The sequence below is a fragment of the Choristoneura fumiferana genome, chromosome Z (genome assembly GCF_025370935.1).
Source record: "Choristoneura fumiferana chromosome Z, NRCan_CFum_1, whole genome shotgun sequence".
In the NCBI taxonomy this organism is placed as follows: domain Eukaryota; kingdom Metazoa; phylum Arthropoda; class Insecta; order Lepidoptera; family Tortricidae; genus Choristoneura; species Choristoneura fumiferana.
Genome location: NC_133472.1, coordinates 23,917,414 through 23,942,404, shown reverse-complemented (window position 1 = coordinate 23,942,404; position 24,991 = coordinate 23,917,414). Strand labels below are relative to the sequence as shown.

Genomic DNA, 24,991 nt, shown 5'->3' with positions numbered 1-24,991 from the left:
AATTTTACTAATTGTACAGTAACTGTAAATTTTAATAAATAAGTTTTCTCTGCCCTACAATTTTATTTATTTACTCGCAAATGTGATGAAAAACATTGTGTTTCACGGGCGGTACGGGAATTACGAACCTCGGCTCAAAAAGCCCTCAGTCTTCGACTTCGGGCTTCTACTAGACTACTAGAGCCTCGACCGTAATTCCTTACTTACCGCTCTTAATACACAATGTACTAATAAAATGCTGACTTTTAGCGAAGTCTGGCTCCAGTAGTGTTCGGGAGCGGTTGCAGTTGCTGCAGGGCTACTACGAAACTCGGAACTCGAAGTTCATGTCATGCGGCCCCTCTGACACTTATACTATTTAATAGGAGAGCGAGAAAGACGGAACGATACGAACTTCGAGTTTCGAGTTTCGTAGTAGCAGTAGCCCTGCAGGCGCGGACAACGGCCCGTCGCGACCCCAGACCCCACCCTCGCCTGCTCGCCCTCGCTCCAGCCAACAGCCAAGCTAAGCCTCCAGTCCAGAGGACAGTCAGTCTCGCACCGGCCCGCTTACGATGTACCGAACGTAGCCGCGCGGAACGCATTGCTAACATTTCCCGCCGTAAATATATATTTGAAATAACGGACTTCTTTGTGGAAGATATTGTTCAGATTGGTATAACTACCTGTGGGTATTTGTGACACAATTTGGACTTGGACACTGAAGTATTGCGTGTTTGAAAACAATAAGGTAAGCTGTGTTTCTTATGGTTATTAATTTATTTTTTTATTATTAATTTAAAATTATTTACGAATTAGTAAGTATATTTATTGTTAAACTTTATTATAGATTTAGTTAAAAACTATAGTTTTAACATTTTCTTCTCTACTTAAATATTAGACATGCAAGAGCGAATTATGTGTGCCAAAATCTATCCGTGTACCTACAAACAAATGTAAGTATTCAAATTCAATTATCCAGTTTCAGCGTACAGTCGAGTTCACTTCGAAACTTATGAGCAAAAATTTGATCAAAAATATCTGAACACGACTCTATTGTTAACGGCGTATAGGATTTTAAACTTACCCTGTGCCCCAGTGGCGAAGCGTCCATAGATCCCTATTCCCACCGGCTTGCCCAATACTTTTTACAAAATAGGACTTCAGTATTTATTCAATTCAGTATTTATGAAAAATGTAAGCGACCTTTGCTTCGGCTTTACCACGACATTATCTGACGCTACGCCACTGTGCCCCTAATACCTACTTAGCCTCAGAAAAATATAGGTATCTACTGAGCGGCAAAAAATCTGGCCCTCAGATGTATCACAGAATAAGTAATAGTACAGATGTATGCAGAAATAGGTAATTTTGTATGTAGAGTGGGCCAAATTTTGTGCCGCTGAGTATATTTTTAATAGGTATAGTCGACCAAGAAAGTGCTTTACCAATTTTAATGACAGTTCTTACTTCAGAAATAAAACATGGTTGAGTGATTTGAGTATTCAACTAGGCTGATTGTCATATTGACTTGTGTGTGAAAATAGGCTTTGACGTTTTAAGCTCTACAAATGACATTAACCTTTGGTTCGCCGTAGGTATTCACAAATTTCCGGTAAGGGTTCAGAAAGTTGGGTTAAAAAAATAGTTATTGTTAAGTACACATTACAAGTTTATATTCTATCGGAAGCCTGATAAATATCCATTATATCATAAGTATCTTATTGTCGATACCCGTTTCATTTATTTTTTACAATTTTTTAAGTAATATTCGCAGCCGAGGGGGCCCGTGACTGATCACCTTAATAGGGTGGTAAATCATTTTCTTGGTCGACTATACCGGTCTATACCTACCTAACTATCAGAATGTACTTATCAATATCACTGAATCTTTTGGACCTATTCTCATTTATCATAATTATCAATAAAGAAAACAGATCAAGTACCTACCAAATTTTTAGGGTTCCGTAATCAACTAGCAAACCTTATAGTTTCGCCATGTCTGTCCGTCTGTCTGTCCTCGGGTAAGCTCAGAGACCGTTAGTACTAGAAAGATGTAATTTGACATGAATATACATATCAGTCACGCCGACAAAGTGGTACAATAAAAATGTACAAAAAAATGTTTAGGGTACCTCCCATAGATGTAGTGGGGGTGATTTTTTTTCTCGACTAACCCTATGTTGTGGGGTATCTCGTTGGATAGGTCTTTAAAAACATTGGGGGTTTACTAAGACGATTTTTGAGATGAGATATGTCTTTCTGCGCAGCAACTATTCGAACATATAAATAATATTCTCAACGATATTATATTATGTGATGTTAATATTCTGCTTTACAAAATTATGAGAAATGATAGTATGAGAAAAAATATATGCGAAAAATAATTCGGTGATATGATGATTCTGCTCATGGTTGTTATGAGAAACGAAATTATGAGATTCGATTTTATGCAACATATTAGTGAAACCGGTGATAAACATTAGTTCGTTTTTAAAGAATATGAAAAAATAATTATTATTGGAGTAGACACATTAACTTATATGTACTTATACTTAATAAGAAGAGCTCTATCAAATAATCGAGAAAAACTAACAAAAATGCAACGTTGCCAGCTCAGGAGGTATAAACGCTCTTAAAAGATATAGGTTTATATACCTACTAGGTACGGTTTACTTTTAATTTTTACTAGTGCGTACTTGAAACTCTTCCCCCATCCCCGTCACCTCGACTAAAACCCGCTTTGTTAAATACTTAGTAAGTACCTACCTATTACGTCATAATATTAGTACATTAGGTACACTAAAATCATGACACGTTCACGTTCGAGTACGAATAAGTCGGGCTCAATTACTTATAGTATTTTTAAGGAAAACGCATAAAAAAAGCTAAAATTAATATATAAACTTGGTTTCGTCACCAATGAGGTACCTACCACACGTCTTGACAAATTGCTCTAGAGCCATGATCGTGCACCCGTAGCATAGCGTAGTAAAAAATTGCTGCACCATGACGAGCCAACGGGGAGGCCCAGTTAGGCACGCGCCAATACATGCCTAATGGATGCGGATGAGAGAGACGCTATCTTGTCTCAATTTAACATTGTAACTACCTGCAGTCTGTTCTTGGGAACAATCCAAGACCCACTTCACGAAAAAACAATTGAAAATAGAATATACCTACCACGAAATCGACATAAGTAAGTTACCTACCTATCCCTATTAATAATAGAAAATTTATATCAGTTCCATCTACCTATTAAGTACCTATTACACTGAAGTATGGCTTACTGTGCTTATAGGTACCTAGCTACTTATCTACATTTGTCTAGGCAGGGGTCGCCAAACTACGGCCCGCGGGCCAAGTCCGGCCCGCGAGCCCCTCTTATCCGGCCCACGGAAAGAAAGCGGGAGAGCCCACGATACGGACCGCGATAGGGTCCGATTTTATAAAGCTAGAAGTAACTAGTAATTAGTTTTTCACCTCAGCACCTCAAACAGGCAGTTTTTAGGCTATGAGAAATCAGTGAGCAAAATCGCATTTTGCTCACTCCGTGAGACAAAGTAACTTTTTAATTATTTTTTTTAAAGCTGAAGATAGTGTTGGGTCCACTCACGTAATTACAAATATTTGAACTTCACTTTGATCTGTCACTTTCACTTCAACACGAAAAAAGCGAGAGATAGGATCAAATGTTGTGATTACAATTTTAAATTAAATTTATGGTATTAAAAATACACCGATACCTAATAAATTACATGACAAGGAAATATTTCCAAAATGTAAATTTTCCCGCTCTTTTAATAAAGTATGCAACCTCGTTGCACGAAAGCAGCTTCTCTTGTGTTTTTTTTTATAAAAGAATTCCGTATACTGCCTCTACAGTTGGAATAAATATTTGTCAAATTGAATGAATTTGTAACAAATCTATTTGTTTATGGAACGGAACCCTTAAAAAATTTTTATAGGTTTAACAACATTTATAATACATAAGTAATACGTTTATTGTGCAACATTTTTACTGAACCAAAGATAAGGCTTTTTCAGTAGGTAAGTACCTATTAAAAAATAAGTATGACATAATTATGTTACAAAAAGTTCTAAGTTCAAATTACAATGCATGTTGAGTTATGAGATTTGTATTGTACCTACTTACTGGACACTTTTTCGTTTCGAATTCAAAACCTCTCTATTTACCGCTTTTCAACAATGTTTTCAAAGATACTTGATTACTTCAAAGGTAATCGCGACTGTTCGTATAATTTTTGAGTAATGGTTTTAAATGTGATTATTATATTTGTTTCTTAATAATCGGATTATATTTAAAAATTGTGTTTGTTTTGTAAACAGGTAGGTTTATGTGGTTTTATTCTTATGTCAAATTTAAACTATGTTCTCGCTGCTGAGGTGAAAAATTGTATACACACGAGACCAAAGTTTTTTGCATCTCGTATGTTTGAATCCCTTGCTGCTCTCAGGATCCTAACCTAGAACCACTCGCTGATGCTCGTAATTCAGTTATATAATCCTTCGCTTACTCGGGATTCAAAATCAACACTAAACAAAAAACAACTTTGCTCACTTGTTGCACAAATAACTATTATAAGACCCGCCACTGACGGTAATTGGTCATAATCATAGATAGCCACTCAACGCATAATCAACACCAAGTGCGTTCCTTATGCGTTACTAGTATCTAGGTACCCCCTGAAGACTGTCTACTTAACTAATGTACCTATTAGCCCCATGACCAGCCAAAGTCTTGGCCCGCACGAATTTACATTAAGTGCAGTGTGGCCCTTGAGTCAAAAAGTTTGAAGACCCCTGGTCTAGAGGGACCGAAAATTGAACCGAAATTTTTTAACTGTCAAGCTGCTTGACTCGAGCACATTACTTTGGCAAATTGGCACGGACAATTCACTTACAGACATGCAGCAATTATTAATATTAATTAAATGTGTCTCTAAGAAAGCGTTAGCATCTCCTTCTTATTATTATTAAAATCTGATATGAGGTAATTGTCTTCATTAGCGTGTCTCTAATAATAATTGGATACTTCGTCGCGTCGCGTTGTTTATTGAAAAACGCTTTTTAGATACTAATAAGTTATCTATAGGTAAGTTACTCAAACTCATTTAATCAATTTATGATTACCTAGATGTAACCTAGGTATCCAAATTAAAAATGAAATACGTTTGTTTGTCAAACATAGGTGAAAACAGGTGGATATAAATGACAGGTAATTTTCAGTAACACTATGTTGCGCCATAAAAGGCCATAAGGCATACGAACAATTAACAATTCATAAACTAATATTCTACAACACATAATACTAATATTCTAATTAAAATTATGTCACTAACCAAAAGTACTTAACAAACTAGGTTACCGCAACCCTAACATACTCATTGACATTGTAATAATTATTATCGTACCTAATATGTTCTTAGTTCGATGGTATCTCTCCGAAATAGCACTATACAAGTATTGAAAACTATAGTAAGTAGGTACTTCTCATCTGCAACTCGGCTACGATCAGAAGTGCCTACTTACTATAGTGACTGTGGCTTTGTATCTACATAACCTTAAGGTTACGTTACGTTAAACTCAATGTTCATCTAGATACAAAGCCACAGTCACTGACAATGTATGTACTTACCTGCAAATCTGATAGCAAAAAGAAATCAAAAAATAAACTCTTTGTTTTAAGTGCTCTGCAGCCCCGGATGTAGAGGGGGGGGGGAGGGCAAACCGGGGCGCTTGCCCCGGGCGGCAGTTTCACGGGGCCGCCAAATCCTTGAGAGAAGAAATGAAGAGAAGGAGAAAATGCTACTCATTGGCAGTTTTAACAGTTTTTCTCAAACACTGAAGGGAGGGGGCGCCACCATCAAGGTTTTGCCCCGGTTCGAAAAAATCGTAGATCCGGGGCTGGTGTTCTGTCCTATCAAACGCTTAGGCTTGGGCACAGTACCTTCCTGTATCAGGTAAAATTTCTACGGCTAAGGACTTAAATTCTGTAGCAAGCGATATTCCTAATGGGACCACCTAACCTAAATGTATCTACATGCATGAAGCACCAAGTAACAGTTGTTCCAAGCAGCGCCAACCACGACCAGCGGTGCGAAACTTGCTATGTGCCACTGGTGGTGCCAACTAAATACTACTCAGTACCTACAAGCCTTAAATATTGTGATTTAATTTAGCATGTCCTTAAACGCTTTGTGTAATTAAACGTTAAGTATGAGTCAAATGTTTGCTGTCATGAACATAATTTGTTTTACAAAATTCATGAAAAGTTTGATAACATGTACACCTACGAAGCGAGTTATGTATAGAAGAAGGTAATTTCAAACTTTTAATGGGTTTACTTCTTGGATTTGAAAAAGCTTTCATTCAATACCTATGACAGACGGGTCGGAAGATTTTGATTACGTTAATGTAGAAGGTTTATTTTTTTACAGCTTCAAGGGGCCGCAGGCAAGTATTAGGTGTTATTTTCAACTTGATACCTCCACGTGTTCCCGAGCAAAAGGTCTTGACAGACAGGCGGACAACAAAGTGATCCTATAAGGGTTCCGTTTTCCTTTTTTAGGTACAGAATACTAAAAATTCTTTTTCAGAAAAAAAATTAAATTTACGAACGCCGATAGGTACACATTACCATTCACTGCATGTGCCTACTACAAAACTGTGTGCAATAGAAGTATCTTGCACCAATTTACGTTCTGTGCCCTTAGTGTAAGTTTTCGGTTACAAAAAACGTCTCGATTGCGTTCGCGTTAAAATCTCAATTTGTATGGAAACGCGAACATCACAAACGTTCCGCTAGAGGCGCTGTTCGTGTTTCCATATAAATTGAGATTTTAACGCGAACGCGATCGAGACATATTTTGTAACCGAAAACTTACACTAAGGGTACTGTATAATCGGTCCGTTGAAAACTTAGCATCCGTGACGCCCCTCGGCGTTACCTGATCGCGGTCTCCGCTCCGCGTCCAGTCATGTGCAACAGTCGTAAGGGCAGGTTTTACTTCCCGTCCACTGCCGACAATAATGCTGTCTTTTCTTTACTGTAGTTCTGGTAGAGTTCAAAATTCCTATTAAGTAAATATTTCAGAATTGGTATCTTATCTTATACCATTATAAGTCTTAATTTAGTGTTAAGCTAATTTTAATTTACTGTCTCGGTTCGCACATTTCAGGATGACACATAAAAGGGAGGTAAATCCGACTATTATCTTATCGTCATACTAACTCAGAGCAAGTTACATCTCATGTGATCAAAGAAACCTTAGGGAGTTATAAAGCTGCGTTAGCAGGTTAGGTTAGGTAGGTAGGTAGGTAAGTATTTATAATTAAATTAACTACTTACTATTTTTTTCCATGGAAAAAGTTAATGGTAACTTTAACTAACTGCTAACGCAGCTTTAACAGGTGTGTAAACTTTTTGGTCTTCACCCTTATCATTATCACGCCCCCGCACAATAACTACTTACATTTACATAGAATCACGTTCACCTCTTATCTTTTCCCCAACTTCAGGAAAACTTACATACCCCGATCTCGCTTAATAGTCAGCAGTTTACGTTTCAAACAACGGTTTAGTAAAAGTGTATCAATTACGGCAGTCCAATCACGTCGATTTACCCGCTCTCGATAGCGGCAACGTAACGAATATTCGGAAACAATGCTGCTTCTAATGGTTTAATACATGTAAATGAATCGCGATTCGCAGCGCAAGAAAGCGAAATCAGCCTGCGATGGTTGCAGCGATTTTGATGTTTTTTTTCCGCTTTCTAAATACAGAGCCCGGTGCTATACCTCTATATGACTTAGACCAACGGCATGCGGTGCGGCTTTATGTGAACATACCCGCTTACCTAATACTGACAGAGAAGGTGCACAAAAACAAAGCGTATTCGTATCATTTAATTAACCCAGATTGATTGATTGATTGTTGGTGTTGCAGATGTTTATGGGCGGTGGTGATCTCTTACCATCAGGAGACCCACTTGCTCGTTTGCCATCCAGTCAAATAAAAAAAATAAAAAAAAACCCTTGCATCAGGTGTCCACTTCCAGCAAACTGACGTTATTCTACTGGCCGGCGAACGGGCAAAAAAAATAAAATATTTAGTAGCGAACGTACCCGCTCACCTACCTGTCCTGTCGTCAGCTTTATATGAGTAGATATTGTTTCGCTGTTGTGGTTTTTCGCAACGTGTCTATTGGATATTGACCACGCAGATGTGTTTTAAAATAGATATACTTACGTTTTATGCTGATTGCAAACTTTCGTAGTTACTCACAGTAATAGCACATGAAGCAATTTATTTGGTTTTCATTTCGGCCCGATGTCCAGCTATCGTGTATCGTATCACGCAAACTCTATTACCGTTGGTGTTCAACATTACTGCTGATCCCGTGACCTCTTATGCATCAAAATGTCCATTCTCATCTCACGCCATCTTTGTTAATCTTCCAATTTTGACCAATAATTCACGCTCTCCATGTCAGTGAAATGTACCAAGGTATATTTAGTAGGAAAAAAGAATCGTGCGTAATTACTTTTGCATGTGCGATGTGTATCTGAAAGCTTTCACCGGAGTGTGAAGAACTGCTCGTCGTAGAGAATTTACTAGATGTACAGAATACCTACTGTTAATTATACATATAACAATTGTGACAGATATCAATTGAGTAGATACCTGTCCTTGTTTTTACTAGACCGTAGCAGAAAAACTGTGTACATCTATGTAAGTACATGTCCGCGAGTGCAGTCGAAAGAAAATATTGTGAACGTTTTATTTAAACACGTAAGTAAGTAAGCGATATTTTTGTAAGTTGATCCACTTACAAGAAAAGCCTCAATGACAAACGTTATAACTTTGGCGTGACGCCGTAACTCGATTCCCGCCAGAATGCCTAAATTTTAGACGTCAGTTATGACAAGTGTATTATAGGTACTACCTCTGGGAAAAGTTGTACGTATATCACTAACCGCGAGATTTTAACGAAGACGGGCCAATCAACTATTTTACCGACACTTTGGGCGTCTCCTGCGTTACCAAAATTGTCTCTGGCGTTACCAAAAAATCGTACTTCCAACAAGATATTTCACGGTTTAATGGGTTGAACTTACGTAGGATGGCATGTATTCATGTACACCATCTATTAAATTACAGAAAAAACATGTTTACAAAAATCTGCAATTGTTTGAAAAGTGTCGCGGACAGATTAGTGTCGGTAAAAAAGTTGATTGGCCCAGACACCAAAACCAAAACCACGCTTTTCTCAGTTTGTACCCGGATTGCCTAACGAAAATGTTCAGGTATTAAACATGGTGCACGTTGTTCCAGCTCCTGCGCCCGCGCCTGCGCAGGGCTCCGTTATGCGGCTGAGGCGGTAGCGGCAGCATGGCCGCTGTAGCACTGCCCCTGGCGCTGCTGGCACTGGCCGTGCCCTCGACATACGCTCAGGGTAAACACTTTTAACACAACCATCTAGTTATGATTTAAATGGTAAACGACTGTATACACAGCGCTTTAATAGGTAGGTAGGCGGCTTGGCCCAGACGCTGCTAGCACTGTACGCACCCTCGGTATGCGACGTCTGTAGCCACTCTCAAGGTAAACATTCGCAATAGCCTCGTGGCTACATCCTTTCTTTGGGAAGGACATAAGAAATAATTATAATTGGACACTGATGGCATTTGTAAAATACATAGTGAAAAATTAGTAGGAACAGCCGGAGATTTTTTCCTCTATTTTTCCTGAACATCTTAAGCTCTAAGCAATATAATTTGAAAGTTACAAAAAATATTCCAAAAAGTACCTTTGGTAGGCAGGAGGATAAAAGATTCAGTTTGGGGAGGAGCTACAAAAATTAAGTTTCCTGGAACTGGAGAGGGCACAGAGGGTTTTAATAAAAGTCATGTATTCTAAAACACGCTTATTCCCCACTAAATGCCTATACGAACTGTGTGGCTTGCTATCGGTTAGAAAACTGTATATACTAAACGTGATTTTGAGAAGACATAAAACCACTATGTATAGGGTGAAGGGTGAATAAAGTTGAAAAAAGAAGGAGAAAAGTAAATGTTGTAACAACTCCAGTAGTGAATAGGTACTGCCTTACACAGCTACACCTCTGCTAACCTCTATAATAAAATAAATAAAGAAATTGACATTTATCCACATTTTTACCTTACATGAGTGTAAAGCTAAAATAACTAAATGGCTAAAAACAAAAACTTATGGCGACACTGAGAGCTTGATAAATAACAAAATTAATGATACACACACACTAAGAGAGAGAAAAAAAATCACACAAAACTTCTGATTATTATGTACTTACCTAAATGTTTTAAAAATTAGTATATCCACAAAGTAGATAACAAGTTACTTTTATAATAATTTAACTTTATAACTTGTTTTATTGAAAATAATAAATAACCACTAATGTAAAAACAGATACCCACTTTGGAAGAGCAGTGCCTCTTAGCACAGGCATCAGTATCACGTATACTTAAAAATACTAGCTCGAAGTCGGTGCCTCAGCACGAGCCAGCAGGAGTGGAACAATAGTCGTCTACCTCACCTACATACTATGAGTTTCAATCACTCCTGCTGGGTCGTGCTGAGTCACCGACTTCGAGCTAGTAGGTACCTATCTAGAAAAATATTTTCAAGGGTTTTGTAGTCGATTCCATTTATTGTTATTTTTTAATTTTTTTTTTTGGAGTCGGTTTTACTTTTTTGTGAAAAACTTTCTTTATTTCACACTTTTTAGTGATTTGTAGCCAAAGTACATCTCACAACGATTCCATTAAATCCAAACACGGCTCAGTTACGTTGTTTTATAACAGAGTTCCGTTGCCTACCTTGCGGCTTTAGCATCAAATCAGTTCGAAAAAATCATTAACTTAAAGCTTCTTCTTAGTCGTTAATCTAAGTTTATTAATCATGATCGTTTATAGCCGCGCGCGCAGTACTTAGCTTTGACGAGTTCCATTGGCCATCTACGGTCTTCTTCATCAGGTCCAGTTTACCAAATGATACTTTCTGAAAGTAAATGCTTATCTTATGTAATGCTAAAAATGCCAAAATCGCCATAGGTTTACCTATAATTATTGAGGTTTGCCCTCGATTTCCCTAGGATCCCATCATCAAATCTTGACTTTGTACCTTACCCTACTCCCTATACCCTTTCGAATAAAAAAATAATTTTGAAAATCGGTCCACAATTGACTGAGTAATCAGCGAACATACATAAAAAAATACAAACATTGGAACATAGAACCTCCTCCTTTTTTGAAGTCGGTTAAAAAGAGGCCACCAACCTAATGTTACAATGTAATTTTAGCAAACGAATAAACGATTTTTTATTTTTATTATTATTTGTTTTTGACTTTACGTTATCTCTCCTATTAGGAGGTAAAATATTGCACGGGCCTAAGCCAAGTGCTTTAAAATATGTACCAAACTAATTTCTAATTGTAACTGTGTATTATATAGAAAGGAATTTGCGTATTATGCGGCAAGTGTTTAAGATTACTGCTTTTTGTAAAAGATGTAAGTTTTTGTAGATTTTCTTCAGCCTGTTAATGTCCCTTTGTTGGCTTCAGTCATGCATGACGCAGGTCTTCCTCTTAAACAGAAGACAAATTGGGATTCAAAACTAACATTTTATTTTTTGGTCTGGAATGGAAATTACATTTGAAATTTACAAATAGGTGGTTAGGTTCAGCAAAACAGATGTTATATGAGCAAAGTTTCTAATTCGCAGGCAAAAAAACACTGTAGCATTTAAAAATGCAATGAAATCGTAGAAATAGAGGCAGGAGGCAATCCAATGTAAAAATTGTGTAAAGTGATAATTAACTATCGTGTACAATTTTAACGGTCAGTTACTAAATTGACAGACCAAAATAGAGCATGGTAATCAAAGTGTCCGTTTTATTGTGTTCCATTAATCGATATTATTACTTCGCGTGCTGAAGTACTTCACAAAGGTTTTTTAGCTACAACACGTTGGTGAGTGAACGGACGGCCTATAACTCGTAGTAAAATGAACTGGATTTGAATACAAGATATAGATACAAACCGACCAAGTACGAATTGGACTCGCGCACATAGGGTTCAACGCGAAGTGGCGAAGTGGATAAGAATACTTGCAGACCAAGGAACAGCTAGATACAGGCACCTATCAGTTGCTTCCAACTGCCTGCCAGATAATTTAAATGATAATAATATCTATGAATATCTAGTGTTAGCGGAGCTTTATCCGAGGCAAAATGTACGCAGTGCGGGGTCATTTTAGATTGGTTATGTTACTTACATAGACAGTCCCATTCCATGCTAATCTCGGATTAGCTAACTTTTACTACCTACCTAATATAAGTAAAGTACTTACAACATAGAAAGCAAAATGGGGATTTTCTGTGCATCTTAGTTGATTCATACAACCCAGAAGGCACAGAAGGCTAGTCAATAAAAAATAAATTGTCCATACAATTATAGTGGTAGGTCAACAACCTGCATTGCATGGCACGATGTGCAGTGCAGCTTGTAGTGGTTCATTAATGGCCTGGGCGGTGGGCAGTGCAGAATGGCTCTAACAACACGACACGCCATGTCATTTGCATAGCGTACCGACGTACCTACTGCAATAGTTCCTAAATAGGTAGGTACACAATCGCACTAGTAATTAATGTGATCAAATTGCACTATTTACGCTTTGAGTAAAAACTATCGTGAGACACAGACATATATTTGTGGCCTTATCAGCGTGAAGGGATCTTGTTTTCGGTATTGAGTAATTGATTTCCCCATAATCTACATACATTTAGCTATCGAACCTTGTAAGAAACATGCATGTAGGTTTAAAAGATATAAAAAAAAAATGTTGAACCCTATAAGCCAGAAAAGGTGATTAAAGAAAATTGAATTGAACTTATACACCCAATAAAAGTATGTTGTTGTTAGAAGTTACATAGATAACATGCTATTTGAGGAGTAGATTGTACGGGCTTTCAGGTTTCAAGTAGGTACAATTTTGTACTTGGACAACTGTTTTCCTATGTTTACCTTGCCAAAGTGCTAAAAGTAAAAAAAAAGGTTGATGGATTTTTTACTTAATTTTCTATTTATAGTACATATATGGATTTCCATTGGATTTTATCGAAGGCATAGTTATTTGTGTCACAAGGGAGCAAAATGGTGTATTTACGGCGAGGGCATACATTGAATCTAGAATTTAGCGAAGGATTCTACAATAGAATCCTGAGCGTAGTGACGGATTCTAAAGTAGAATCCTGAGCGTAATGAGGGATTCAAGTGTTAACGCCCAAGTTGAAAATAAATTTGCTCCCGAGTGGCTCATACACCTTTTCACACCGAGCATTAAGAAACTTGAAAAAAACAAATGCTAAATATTATTAAAGAACAACCAGCATCGAAAAACGGCGTGGCTTTACAATTATCAACTTCAAAAAAATGGCACTTGCAATAAAACGCTTAGAAAAACCTTGAACAGGAAAGTTGCACTTTGCTCCTTCTCGTCAGGAAGGAAAAGTTAATTTCTGAAAGAGAGGTGTGAAAAAATCATTATGCGTAATTGGACACTAAATAAGAAGTACTACGATTTGAATCAACGTTGTTTATTATATAAGAAAATACTTTAACAAAAATAACTTTGTGGTTTACAAATGTAATAAACAGTGAAAATCAACAAACGTTTATATTTACTAGCTAGCCAAATGAGATTTAATGACCTCAACAAATCTTAAAAAAGTAGTTTTTTCAGTCTCAAGATTCATTTATGTATATTTTCGAAAGGGACCTTATCGTCGGTGGTAAAATATTTTGTGATATGAAGTGATATCATTTGAAAACGACTAATAACTTACGATTAATTTTAATAGTCTTAATTTAAGAACACTGCAGTATTAAAACTCTTAGCAAAAACTTATAATTTTATCTTAACAAACAGTCCCCTTGGCATAGCCTTATGGAGTCGCAAGCAACTCAACAGCTAGTGTAATATGGCAGAGGTGCAAAAATAGAGAAGTTGCTGTGTAGGTATTATTCTGGCAGAAGCAAAGAATACGCCGGTTACAGTAGCCGCTCCATCTGTTACGTTGCCCATTGTTGCGGCCACCGGCAGGGTCGCAACTTCCTTCCATTTAAAATTGGTGCCTCCAGCCAGTTAACACTCAACGCAATAACACCAAATAACGGTGTAGGTACAACCGTGCAAATTATTGACAACCTACGGATTTCTAATAGGTAAAATATTAGTTACTAGGTTACACAGCAGGGCTACTACGAAACTCGAAGCTCGAAGTTCGTATCGTACCGTCCCTCTCGCTCTCGTATTAAATAGTACCTGTGAGTATCAGAGGGAGCGCAGATTATTCTTCTGAGGTGGTCCCATTATCACCAAGTCAAGATCTGCTGATGGGATCCTAGGGAAATCGAGGGCAAACCTCAAATTGTATAGGCACACCTATGGCGATTTTGACATTTTTAGCACTAAGATGAGCATTTACATTCAGAAAGTATCATTTGGTAACCTGGACCTGATGAAGAAGACCGTAGACGACCAATGTAACTCATCAAAGCTAAGTAATGCTCGCTCGTATATAAACGATCATGATTAATATACCTAAGCGACCAAGAAGAAGCTTTAAGTTAATGATTCTTTCGAACTGATCTGATGCTGAAGCCAGAAGGTTGGCAACGGATTACTTATAATTAATTTTAGGAAGCCAGTTCTATATTGTTTGGTGATTCAGTTTTAGTGACACATCTATTATTTTGGAACCCAATATAATTATTTGATGATCAATATTATTTCCGAGTAATTTTTAAATAATATTTAGGTAACCGTTTTAATATTATTTGGTGATTCAACGAAAACGCATTTATTAGGTGATCAATAAAATCTTAACTTTTTTTTAGTGTCTGTCGCGACAGCTAAACCTACGGCATGCACGTGCAGGTTTTTCAGGGTTCCGTAGTCAACTAGGAACCCTTATAGTTTCACCATGTCTGTCCGTCTGTCTGTCTGTCTGTCCGGGGGTAAGCTCAGAGACCGTTAGGACTGTACTAGCTGTAATTTGGCATGAATATACATAATATCAATCACGCCAACAGTGGTAAAATAAAAAAATAAAAAAAATTAGGTTAGGTTAGGTTAGGTACCTCTCATAGGCGTAAAGAGGGGGTGAATTTTTTTCTCGACTAACCCTATAATGTGATGTAACGTTGGATAGGTCTTTTAAAACTAATTGGGGGGTTGCCAGGAGAATTTTTCGATTCAGTGATCTTTTTATTAAAATCTAAACTTTTCCTGGGTGGAAAATTAAAGAAAATTCAGAATGGTAGTTAGTATATAAATTTACAAGGACAATTATAACGGCTAAGATTGCTTGAGAATAAATAGTAGTTTAAGAGTAAATAGCAGCCTAAGGTATTAAATATACCTACCTAAACTTGGAAGACTCCGTACACAATACGAAATCCTTAGAAAAATATTAGGTAAGTACTTGATTTTTTCGTAATGGCTAAGGAACCCTATCTTGAACGTGTCCGACACGCCCTTGGCTGGTTTTATTAGATGAAACTTTTAAAAGATGTGATATTTTGCTAATATGGCGCTGTTGGGCGCTATAGCTTTTATTTACATCAGAAATAATGGAACGCATCAAACCTACCTATTTAGGTAAGTACTTATTTGGCCAGTGAGTTGCCCTCGCTGTAAGTGATATGATAAAACACATACTTAGCAAAGAATTACAAAAAAAAATTGGTGCTGGTCGTAAGTAGTTTGTAAGTTACTGACACAAGTTTCCCTTCATTTAAGCGTCCATTACCTCAACGCAGTGTCTGTTAAATCAAAACGTCGGAACTACATTGTTTGCTAAACGGTCAGCATTAATGTTTTTCATAGTGTGTTTTCTGATACTTCCTTTTACCTATTATTATTATTATTTTTTGACTTTCACTTTATGTATTTGACTTACCTTCGAATTCGCGTAAATAATTATTACCTAGTTTACTTTTAAAGATGCAACCACAGAGAACTCCTTTTCCATTATTTAACAGCTTTACTGTTGTACACGGGAAAAATTTTTTTGCTCAATCTCAGAATAACGAAAAGTTAAACTACTCTATTTCGTTGTTTTAGTTTAAGTTTTATCCGTAATCGAATCCGTCAACCTTGATCAAACAAAATAAATACTTTTATAGTAACCATCACCCTGATCACCCTAAATAAAATCATTCTTAGTTTCCTAGTCAAATAAACGGTGTTCTACCAAAGTGCCCTAGCCCTAGGTTGAATTTTCATATTTCTGACTTTAAACGGATTTGAAACACGTGAGGGTTATTTTTATTATTTTTACTAAATTTAATACTTAGAAGGTTATGAAACCAGGTACCATTTAATTGAATAAATCATTTACAGAACAACTAATTAACAATTAATACGTTTTTGTTAAAAGTGTCATTTTTAATGTAAGCTTTTTTGCTGACTGTACTGCATTGTCATTCAAACTACATTTCTGTACCACAAGTCGATGCTATACGAATATACATACTTAATGTTACGGTAGGCAACGTATTTCTATTTAATCATTGATACAATAACTGAAACTGTTGAGACCATACTTTGCTGTAATTATGCAACACTTAGTCCATCGATCAGGATGGTACAAGTATAGATATTTATAGCCGATCAACGATGACTGATTCGATTACTGTACTGATCAATTTCTGGACGATGACCCTAAGTAAGTAAATAAGTTTCGAAAAATATCATGGTTTCGAATTAAACGGAAACAATTAACTATATTTATTGACGCAATCGTATCTAATTTTGCGGACATTAAAATTATCATTGATAAGATCGAATTTATTGTTTGTTGGGCCATCGGTCACACTCTCTCCGTATCAGAAGATATGCTACGGATCAAGACAATTTATACGGATAGTGTAATTGAAGACAGCCTGGCTTCATAGCGAAGTCACGCCTCATTGTTGACACTAATTGCTCTTCGAGTATATAGAGCAGAAACATTTTGTAATACGAAGGTAACAATAATTGACGCTTTGTCTTCATTTAAATCAGTGTTATTCGAAACAACTTTTATGCACTTATGGATCTTTTTTGATATTATCATGTAGCAAACGGGACTTGGCTGATGGAAAGCGAAAGGGCTCACCACGCCCCGTCTGCCACTTCAATTTACGGATTGACTATTTGCTGACGCGGTCGAGTAGATTACAACCGGAAATTATATGCTCGATCCATAATTAGCTAGAGGAAGTTTAAATGTAGTTAGATACACATTAAATTTACATACAATTACATTGCACGTTGTAGTTATCATTTAAGTACTTTTTATTAACTTTAAATGATGCGAGTACGTCGAAGTGAGATAAAAGGTTTTAAAAAATTCTAGAATTGACCTGTTAATCTAACTTACATTTACCGGATCTATGTATGAGTTGGTCAATAATACCTATACTTGTAGATTTGCATAATGCTTTAAAAATGGTCTTGGGCCGAGTGTGCAGGAAGCGAGGTGAGGCGCGGCTGTCGCCGGAATCACGCATGGCGGCCCCCGACCTGTGGACCCCATCGCCCGGCCACCACTTGCCACTTCTTACTTCACACTTCAAGTATCAAACTCAATAACACGCTGTCATATTTTGATTCATTCGTCGTTACGATTCGACTGTCGTATATCCTTGTGCTCTGTACTTAGAGGTATTCCAGATAAAAAATCTAATAAACGGAAAATGCTAGTCTTCTATATTTTTCTTTTTTTTAATAATCTATAATAATCCCCCGTCTATCCTTCGGCAGGTAAGTAAGAACTTAAAAATATTTACCTATTGTGATAATAAAAGACAAGTACCTACTTAGATGAAGATTTATATTTTATATGTAGGTACTGTTATGTATTTAATTTACCCACTAGCTAACGTTTAAACGCATTAGATTTTTAATTTATCATTATCACTTTGGTGCGATTTACATTTTAATTTTAACCTTTATCACGTGTTGCCAAACAAATTATATTTAAGCTCTATAAAATAATGTACATCGTGTATTGGAAAGTAACTTACCTACCTGTGCGTAGCGTAAGTAGTTTCTATTTGCGCGGTTTTATTAGTTTACTCCTACTTATTTGTGAATTAATTTAATTTATGAATATCGAAAGCAAAGATCGAAAGTAACGCCAACCGACACTCTTGCGTTGTGATCTTGCGATACTTACTTTTGAAAATAAAAATATGCAGGTAATATATGCCAAATGTTCTTGTCGTTCTTAAAATGAAAGTTACTATACTTACGTTATAATTATTTAATGCTGATAAATTAGATCGGAAATGACTGTCTTCTAATATATTATTTTCTTACGTATGTAACAACTATCATTCGAACTACCTACTTAATGGAGTGACAGTTGATCACTTAATCAGGTGAGGTAAGTAATCTATCTAACCACAATCGAGATTAAGATCTAGATAAGAGTAACGACAGATTGAATTAAATACGTTACCATCAGCCAAATATGTGGTCTACCACCCTAAAGTTGATAATCATTTGCATGTCACAAAACAATAATGTCAATAGACGTGACTGACAACTTTAAAATTCGACTTTAGTGACATATTCATTTGATAGGAACTTGTTTAAAAATTGATAGACCACTTATTTGGCTGATGGTACCTACATAATTAATGAGTGGCTGATTTTCTATAGAAAATGACGATAATGGTTATATCTAATTTAAAAATAGTTGTTTCAAATAAATACTATGTTCGTACGCAACTTTGCCCCCATAAACTTCCTGTCACGACACTGGCTCAATTTGCAGAAAGTCAAACTTTCACTGACCTGCGTCCATCTCCAAGATAAGTGTCAGTTACAGTACCGAATAAACTTGCTGCATAATAAAATACTACTCTTATAATAATTTCGATCTTCATTAGGTACTGGCTTCGAAATCATGTTTTGTATTAGGTATTGATGAAATACCTAGTTTAGGCTACCGTGTATAAGTGTGGTCTGATCCATTTGAAGACTAATTAAAAGGTTAACGTCCTGCGCCTGACGGATTCTGCCTGTCGTGGGAAGGGAAAAATTTGGATCTAAGTTGAAAATGAAAGTATTTTTCTAGTGGTGGCGGAGTACCCGCCCCACATCAGTGAGTACGAAGCCGTCGCCATATTGAATTTCAAATGCGCCGGAAGTGGCGAGGGGGATTTATTGCGAGTCCGCCTTCCGGTGCTCCACTTGTCTCCGAGCACCTGTTATAGAATAGATAGAAATAACATAGGTATTGAAAATGCTCTATTTCGACTGATTTACATATTTAGGGTTCCGAGAATACCTTATTACTTACTACAATATCGACTTCGAATGATAATCGAACCCTGAACCACAATGCTTGGTCAGGGCGGAAGTGAAGTTCATGCGCGGACCAAGTCCACAATTATGGAAATCCTACTGCGCAAAACACCCTTCTAACTTGTTTGACGCGTTTCACTCCTTTAGCGACAGATACGAGAAGTCATACGCCCTATGATTAGTACCTATCTGCTGTAGATAGATGGACTTAAAGTTTTGTGGTGTCCAGAAAGCGTCGCTCGCGCCGATTCTCAAGCAGTGACACCGCCGCGGCCTGCCACCATTGCGGCCATAGCGCTATCAATCAAGTCGCGGGGTGAGTTACCCTACCCCTTTAAATAACTTCCTGTGTAGTTATTGAGCTATTGCACGGTTAGTTATTAAATGAGATCTTCACTATTTCGCTTGACGTAGTTTTATATTTTGCTGTATCTTTGTTTGACAATTAAATAACATGATTTAATTTAACTTAGTCGTAGCGTAGTGTAAAAGTAGATGCTAAATCATTTTCTTAAACCGATATTCAGACTTCATGCTAGTTAATTCAACTTTTAAAATAATGCATTTAAATTATTATAAATACTTTATTCTTCTAGAAATTATAATGAAATTTACTCAGTTTCACTAAATAAGTATAGGTGCATATGCAGCTATAATACAATGATCTTAAAATGCCTGAATAACAGGTTTACCAATTCTCCTGACTACTTTTCCATTAGGTATTTACCTAGGTCCCTACCTACCTAAAAGAATAAAGTTTGAATTGAACCAACTAATTTAAATAGTTAAATAATTAATTTCTAACCCCCTTATTCATAAAACGTAACAAGCCTATGTTAACTAACAAATGCTTTGTCCCTTTCTAACAAATACAAATGTCGAAGTGACAGATAAGGACAAACGAATTTTAGCGGCATTTTAACTAAAATAGGTTTAATTGTCGTTTATGAATAAGGGGGTAAAGCTATAAAACTCCGTATATACTTTACACTCTGTTATTGCATATTATAGCACAACTGTACCTACTGTAGAATATGTCAGCATCATTCAATATTGTGCACATTCAAGTTGTAGGTAGCGTCGATACAATACAAGTTTAAGTATTACATGAATGATGAATTAATCATGCTGGTATGAATGGACACGGCGTATATACGTAGCGTACTTAGTACTTACCCATCGTTCAGTCGCAGTAGGAAGTGGTCCTATCCTACCAATGCTGACGTGTAATTTATGGTAATTTTAATCTTATTCTGCTATAATATAAAGTATAATCAGCGAAGTGGAGACTTACTTATGGGTCATCTTATTGGAATTTCACCACAACAAAATGAGATAATTTAGTTCAAATAAGATACCTATCGTAAATAAAATAAAGATAAATACAATCTTGAATTGGAAGTGGTAGGTGTAAAGTATAACGCCTGAAAATACTTAGGCTAAAAGCCTAAAGAAACCTCGAATTCTACGAATGTATCTGTTACTACGCTTTTTCCACCATTAACTACAAAAAAAATTGAAAATATTGTAAAAGATATAATAATTAAATTATCAAATATCAATGACCTAGGTAATCACTTCATCAGTGCCGGTCCTGGAGTAGAGCAAGCAGAGCGGTTGCTTTAGGCGCCAGACGGCAAGAGGCTGAATTTTCCAGATTTAAGTGCAAAATAAAATTTTCATGGCGCCTTTTGAAAGGCGCGGAGCGGTGTAGACTTCAATCTCGCTCTAACTTAGGGCTAGAGCCGATGCGGCACATAATACTTAAAAAATGCAAATATGAACCACCCGATACAACAAAAGCTGAGAAAGTACATACAAAGTAGACTAAATAGGTACGACTTTTGCCCTATTCCAATACTTATCTAATATATTCTTGCTAAAAAACACTCAGCAAAAAAGATTGTAATAAATAATACAGAATGTAATAATAATAAAATACTTCTTTACTTACGAAAAATACGTAAACGTATTTTTAATCACACTTGCTCGTAAGCAGTGTCGTAACATGCAGGCTACCTTGGTTGCAAACCCCCAAATAAAACCCTCGATTTGTTCTTGTCATGAAACCCAAGGTCGGTAAATGAGTCATTGCGCATAAAAATTTTCTTGTCATGAAACCCATGGTCGGTAAATAAGTCATGCTAATACCGTACTAAACTGCTGCGCGCGCTGCGGCTGCGCAAGGCGCTGCACACGCACACCCTCCCGCAGCTCGGGCGCGCTGTGCATGGGAGGGTGCTGGGGCTGTCCAACTGCCCAAGAGCGCAGCCTAAAGTATCGGCAATTTGGGATAAATAGTTATTTGTGCAACAAGAGAGCAAAGTTGTTTTTTGTTGCGAGTGTTGATTTTGAATCCCGAGTAAGCGAAGGATTCTATAGCTGAATCACGAGCGTTAGCGAGTGATTCTAGAATAGAATCCTGAAATCAGCAAGGGATTAAAACACACGAGATGCAAAAAAAACTTTGGTCTCGTGTGACACATACAATTTTTCACCTCAGCAGCGAGAACATAATTTAAATATAACATAACAATAAAACCACATATAACTACCTACCTGTTAACAAAACAAACACAACTTTTTAAATATAATCCGATTATTAAGAAACAAATATAATAATCACATTTAAAAAATAGTACGTACAGTCGCGACAGTCACCAGAAAGTTAAGAATGCCAAACATTGTTGAAAAGCGGTAAGTTTTTGCATTCGGAACGAAAAAGTGTCCAGTAGGTACAATACAAATCTCATACTCATAACATCCATTGTAATTTGAACTTAGAACTCTCAGATTTAGAACTTCTTGTAAAATAGTCATACTTATTTTTTAATAAGTACTGCAAAAAAGTCTCATCTTTGGGTCATTAAAAAGGTTGAACAATAAACGTATGGTTTATTATAAATATTATTTAACCTTTAAATATGATTTTATTAAGATTTCTTTTACATAAACATAAATAGATTTGTTACAAATTCATTCAATTTGACAAATATTTATTCCAACTGTACAGGCAGTATACGGAATTCTTTTATATAAAAAAAAAACAAGAGAAGCGGCTTTCGTGCAACAAGGTTGCATACTTTATGTAAAGATCGCGAAAATTTACATTTTGGAAATATTTCGTTAACGAAGGATGTAACACATTACTTATCACTGATGCAGATTAACTAAACGGACTTCAAAAAGAAGGAGGTTATCCAATTTCGTTCATTTATAGGTACAAGGTGTTACTTAAATAACTGAATACCTGACACCCCAAATATATTTTTTAATTTTAAGTTAGTTGATTGAATTTATTTTTGAATACCTTCATTATTTTAAAAGATATTCCAGTGTTTTGCTAAGTCAGCAATTCTACTTCATTTCTAACTCTACACTCATAATCTTTATTTGTCAAATCACTGATTTTTTCATAGCAAAACCTGCCTGTTGAGCTGCTGAGGTGAAAAATAGATTTATGGTATTAAAATGTTATGTAATTTATTATGATCGATATATTTTTAATACCATTAATTTAATTTTCACCTCAGCAGCTCAACAGGCAGGTTTTGCTATGAAAAATCAATGATTTGACAAATAAAAATTATGAGTGTAGAGTTAGAAATGAAGTAGAATTACTGACAGCAAAACACTGGAATATCTTTTAAAATAATGAAGATATTCAAAAATAAATGCAATCAACTAACTTAAAATAAAAAAATATATTCGGGGTGTCAGGTATTCAGTTATTTAATTAATACCTTGTACCTATAAATGAACGAAATTTGATAACCTCCTTCTTTTTGAAGTCCGTTTAGTTAATCTAGGCATCAGTGATAAGTAATGTGTTACATCCTTGGACAAATAATAGCGCTTTTCGTGATAAACTACCATAAGTAAAATACAAATGAAGCTTAACAAGCAATCTCCGCCACTATTTCTAACACCACCCAGAGGGTAAAAACGTAAAAACTCAGTCACAAACAGAGCAGAAAATGTTTCATTTCCCATAGCAAGCATGGAGTGGAGGAAATGACCCCGGCATTACGCGCCCACCACCCCGCGTCCTGGATAGATCAGTGCCGGACTATACTCATAGCAGGCCCGCGACCTCTTTACCACGCTATTAAACATATTGACGGCATCGAACTGCCTAAGCTTCTAATGGAATAGGTATTACAATTTTTGTGTGAGTCATGCCATGCACGATTCACAATTTGATTGAAATCTGGTCAGTAAGTACCTAGTTTAGTGTAATTAATCTAAGATACAATATTTTAATTTCAAATGCTCGACACTTTTTACGAAAGATTGCTTTTTCTGATGCAGAGACGTTCCCTATTGAGGAGTTCTGGTGCTTCACCACCCGTTCCATTGTACCATATGCATTACGACGAGCATAAATTGCTTAGCAACTGTGTACTTGAAATAAACTTAGTAACTGAAATTCATCAGTTCTACTTCACCAAATTATGATTTTCAAGAGCAAATGCACGAGTTACTGCTAAATATATCCAAATTAGCATAGGTGTCCCTACAATATTGAAGAGTTCCCTCGATTTCCTTAAGATCCGATCATCAGATCCTAATTTGGTGCTTACGGGACCTAATTGAAGGCATTCCTAGAAAACGCAAAAAAAATAATTTCAAATCGATTCATAAATGACGGAGTTCTGAGGTAACAAACATAAAAAAAATACAACCGAATAGATAACCACCTCTTTTTTTAGTCTATTTTTTTAAAGTTCTTAACTCGATTTTTTTATATTTTTTCAAGAGACAATTCAATATAATTTTTTTTAGAAACATATAAAAGTACAACATATCCAAATTACAAAGAAATCGAGTTAGTACTTTGGCTAAAATAAAATAAAAATGTTATTTCTTTTTATGCGGTTTTTTTAAACCTGAAGGATTTGAGGCTTAATTTTTGGTGAAAGCACTACATATATGTAAAGGTTAATAACCCAGTAAAAGGTAATTATTTTTTTCGCCAAGGGCAGTTTCGCCATGCTTACCCGGCTATACCCTTTGACACCTGAAATGGAATAACAACACATTGGCTACTTTTTAAGGCTACCTCAGTTTTGTTCGGAAAAAAGGAGGACAAAGGTTTCCGAAAGACAAAACTATCTCAAAACACAGACATTCATTGCCCGGAACGCATATTTGCCATAATTAATTTCAGATATTGCAAAATATTCACAAAATTATTCTAATTATAAATAAACCCGCGTAGCTCACCCAAAAACTATGAGATTTGTCATTTCGGAGACCTCACGCTACACTAGCGCCACTAGCGGCGAATCCATACGCGATAGCCCTCATTATGTCATACTTATTTTTTAATAGGTACTGCAAAAGCCTCATCTTTGGGTCATTAAAAATGTTGCACATTAAACGTATTACTTATGTATTATAAATATAGATACCTATATATATATTTTTTTTTTAAGATTTCCGTTACATAAACAAATAGATTTGTTACAAATTCATTCAATTTGACAAATATTTATTCCAACTGTAGAGGCAGTATACGGAATTCTTTTATAAAAAAAAACACAAGAGAAGCTGCTTTCGTGCAACGAGGTTGCATACTTTATTAA

The 24,991-nt window shown here is 36.2% G+C and overlaps 2 protein-coding genes across 2 annotated transcripts in view; both read left to right on the top strand.

The window, feature by feature from the left end:
• Positions 1-6,729, top strand: part of LOC141431855 (uncharacterized) — a 127,004-nt gene extending 120,275 nt beyond the window's left edge. The window contains exon 9 of the mRNA XM_074093121.1: positions 6,708-6,729. The gene's annotated coding sequence lies outside the window, so the exon portion shown is untranslated. The remainder of the gene's footprint in view (positions 1-6,707) is intronic.
• LOC141431854 (protocadherin beta-12-like) overlaps positions 535-24,991 on the top strand; it is a 42,292-nt gene continuing 17,835 nt past the window's right edge. Inside the window, exons 1-2 of the mRNA XM_074093094.1 lie at positions 535-730; positions 9,338-9,458. Coding sequence (XP_073949195.1) covers positions 9,395-9,458 — 64 coding nt within the window. The 5' untranslated portion in view covers positions 535-730; positions 9,338-9,394. The remainder of the gene's footprint in view (positions 731-9,337; positions 9,459-24,991) is intronic.